Source organism: Chaetura pelagica, unplaced genomic scaffold, assembly GCF_000747805.2.
Source record: "Chaetura pelagica isolate M959 unplaced genomic scaffold, ChaPel_1.0 scaffold408, whole genome shotgun sequence".
NCBI lineage: Eukaryota > Metazoa > Chordata > Aves > Apodiformes > Apodidae > Chaetura > Chaetura pelagica.
The window spans coordinates 408,815-411,439 of NW_009954229.1; the positions used below are offsets into that span (position 1 = coordinate 408,815).

Below are 2,625 nucleotides of genomic sequence, written 5' to 3' on the forward strand. Positions count from 1 at the left end.
CCCCGGGCGGGTCGGCCCGTTGGGAAGGACACGCCGGTCTTTGCTCCGAAACCCCCCCGTGCCCTGAGAACCCACGGCCGGGGCACTGCCCGTGGGTCCTGCCGCAGCGCTGTGGCACGCGTGGGTTTTCCCTCCTCCATCACTGAGATGTGCAGCCCTGGCCCTTTCCTCTCCTGGTGGGGATTTCCCATGTCCGTGTCCCAGGAGACCGAGCCTTTAAAAAATCCTTCTTTTCCAATGGCTTTTTCTAAGAGTGGGTTGGTTTTTTTTCCCCTCGGCTTCTTTACTTGCTCCCGAACAAGCTCTAAAACCCAACCATGTCATTTCTAGCAGTTCTTTTTCATCCGCTTTACGGTTTCCCTTCCGATTTGGTGCTCAGAGCTGCCCAGCGATGCTGCAAACTGGTTTTACTGGGCAGCACCCGAGGGTCCCCGGGGCTCTGCCACGTTTTACTGCCTGGGACATTCGGTCCCTTCTGCTTGTACCAAACGCGCATCTTTGCTCCCTGCTCGGGCCAGCGATGCTCCCGCTGCCGTTTGAGACTCTCCAAGAGTTTGCAAAGGGAACTCCGGGCTGGGGAGGGTTTTGAAAGAATCAATCCCACCGCTGTTGCCTTCGTGGTTGCTTTGTGAGCACCAAACAAAGCTGGAAACGGGCAGCGGCTCGGGGGTGGCATTTGTAGGGCAAACGTAGGAATAACCTTTGGGAAAGGCTCTTCAAATGGGGCAGGGGGATTTTGTTTTGCCTGGTTAATTCTACCCGCAGTGGTTGGGGTCGTTGGAGTTGATAGTTACTATTTAACACACTCGTAGCAACAGCGTTTCCAACTTTTTTTAGCAATAGTTTCGATTTTTTAGCAAGTGTTTCAAAAACCCCACAAATTGTTCTTCAAAAAGGCAGCAAAACCTCCCGGTTTTAGGGACAACGTTTCCATTTTCAGCAACAGTTTAGATTTTGTAGCAAGTTTGGGGTTTTAGCAACAGTTTTTCCAAAACTCGGCAACAGTGTTTTCACTTTTCAGCCCGTGCGTTTCCATTTTTAGCAACAAGGTGTCAAATTTTTTTTGCAAAATCGCCTCACTCCTGTTTTTCTTTTTCTTGCCGCTGCGAATTTATTTCGTTAAATAACTTTCTGGTTGCTCAGATTAGTGGGAAGTGGGGATGAGAGTCTGAAAACAGGCTGAAAGCTTCTAAGGAAAATATATTAATTTTTGATTTATTTTTGTTTTTCTCCCCCCTTTTTTCCTCATTAAAAAATAATTATATATATATATATATATATAAAATCCCTCCAAAACCAGTTTGCTGAGCGAAAATGAGAAACGTCCCTTTGTGGAAGAAGCTGAGCGTCTCAGGGTCCAGCACAAAAAGGATCACCCGGATTATAAATACCAGCCCCGGAGGAGGAAAAGTGTAAAAGCTGGGCAGAGTGACTCCGACTCGGGCGCCGAGCTCAGCCACCACCCGGGCACCCAGATCTACAAAGCAGACAGCGGGCTGGGGGCCATGCCTGATTCCCACCACCACGGTGATCACACAGGTAAAAGTTCCCCAGGGGTGAAAAAACCTCTGCAGGTCCCACGAGGTTTGGGACGTGAATCCACCCGAGGGTACTGGGTTTGTCTGTCCCCCGGGTTCATACCCGTGGATTGGGACCATCCCAAAGCAGGAGTTGGTGCCCCAAGAGCGGTGGGTTTGCTGCGGATTGTGAGCCTGGCTGTAGTTTGCTACGTGTAGAGCTGACTGTGCCATAGGATATCCCCAGAGTGCAGGGCCCCTGGTTTATTAGCTGGCCCGGGAGTGGGGAGAATTAATTGTGAGCTAATAAGGGTCAATAATCCATTGGCCATATGAGGGGTGCCTGGGGGAGCAGGTTCTGGTGACACGGCTTCCCCCCAAAGCTCCCCGCTTCTCTCAGGGCTGGGATTTGGAGCAGGGAGAGTGTTGACAGATTCCAGGAGGATTGCGAACGTCCTGCGCAGCTTCAGCCGTGTCTGCACTCTCTCCCAGCCCTGCTGGGGATCCCAGCCATGGCCCACTCTGCTGGGATGGCTCCTCTCCCTTCAGGAGAGTTGGGATGGCTTCAGGCTGCCCGTTGGGAGAGGCAGAGTCGGAGCCTCTGAATCCAGCCCCTGGTTCTGATTCCCAGGGGAGGGGGAGTTTGAGGAGCTGGGGATGTCCTGCCATGTCCCAGAGCGACCTTGATGGTCACAGCTTACTCCTCAACTTCTCTTTCCCATTGCAGACCATCACCCATGTGGTGGTTGACTCCAGCTGAGGGACACAGTCCCTGGTGTGGTGGCAGGGGGATATCAGCCTCCTCCAGCACCTGGCTGTAGACTTGAATCTCCCTTCCCTTGCAATAATAAGAGAGAGAGTTGTGCCTTTTTAAATAATCCTTGAAGGAGCTGTGTGTTTTGTGGCAGCTGTTGTTAAAGCCTTGCTGTCCCTTTGTCTCCAGGCCAGACCCATGGGCCTCCCACCCCACCTACCACCCCCAAAACCGACCTCCACCACGGCAGCAAGCAGGAGCTGAAGCACGAGGGCCGCCGCCTCGTGGAGAGCGGCCGCCAGAACATTGACTTCAGCAACGTGGACATCTCCGAGCTGAGCAGCGAGGGCGTCA

The 2,625-nt window shown here is 52.8% G+C and overlaps 1 protein-coding gene across 1 annotated transcript in view; it reads left to right on the forward strand.

Moving 5' to 3' along the window:
- Window positions 1-2,625, forward strand: part of SOX8 (SRY (sex determining region Y)-box 8) — a 20,559-nt gene that overhangs the window by 17,474 nt on the left and 460 nt on the right. Inside the window, exons 2-3 of the mRNA XM_010003576.1 lie at window positions 1,301-1,539; window positions 2,461-2,621. Of these exons, the coding sequence (XP_010001878.1) occupies window positions 1,301-1,539; window positions 2,461-2,621 (400 nt within the window). The remainder of the gene's footprint in view (window positions 1-1,300; window positions 1,540-2,460; window positions 2,622-2,625) is intronic.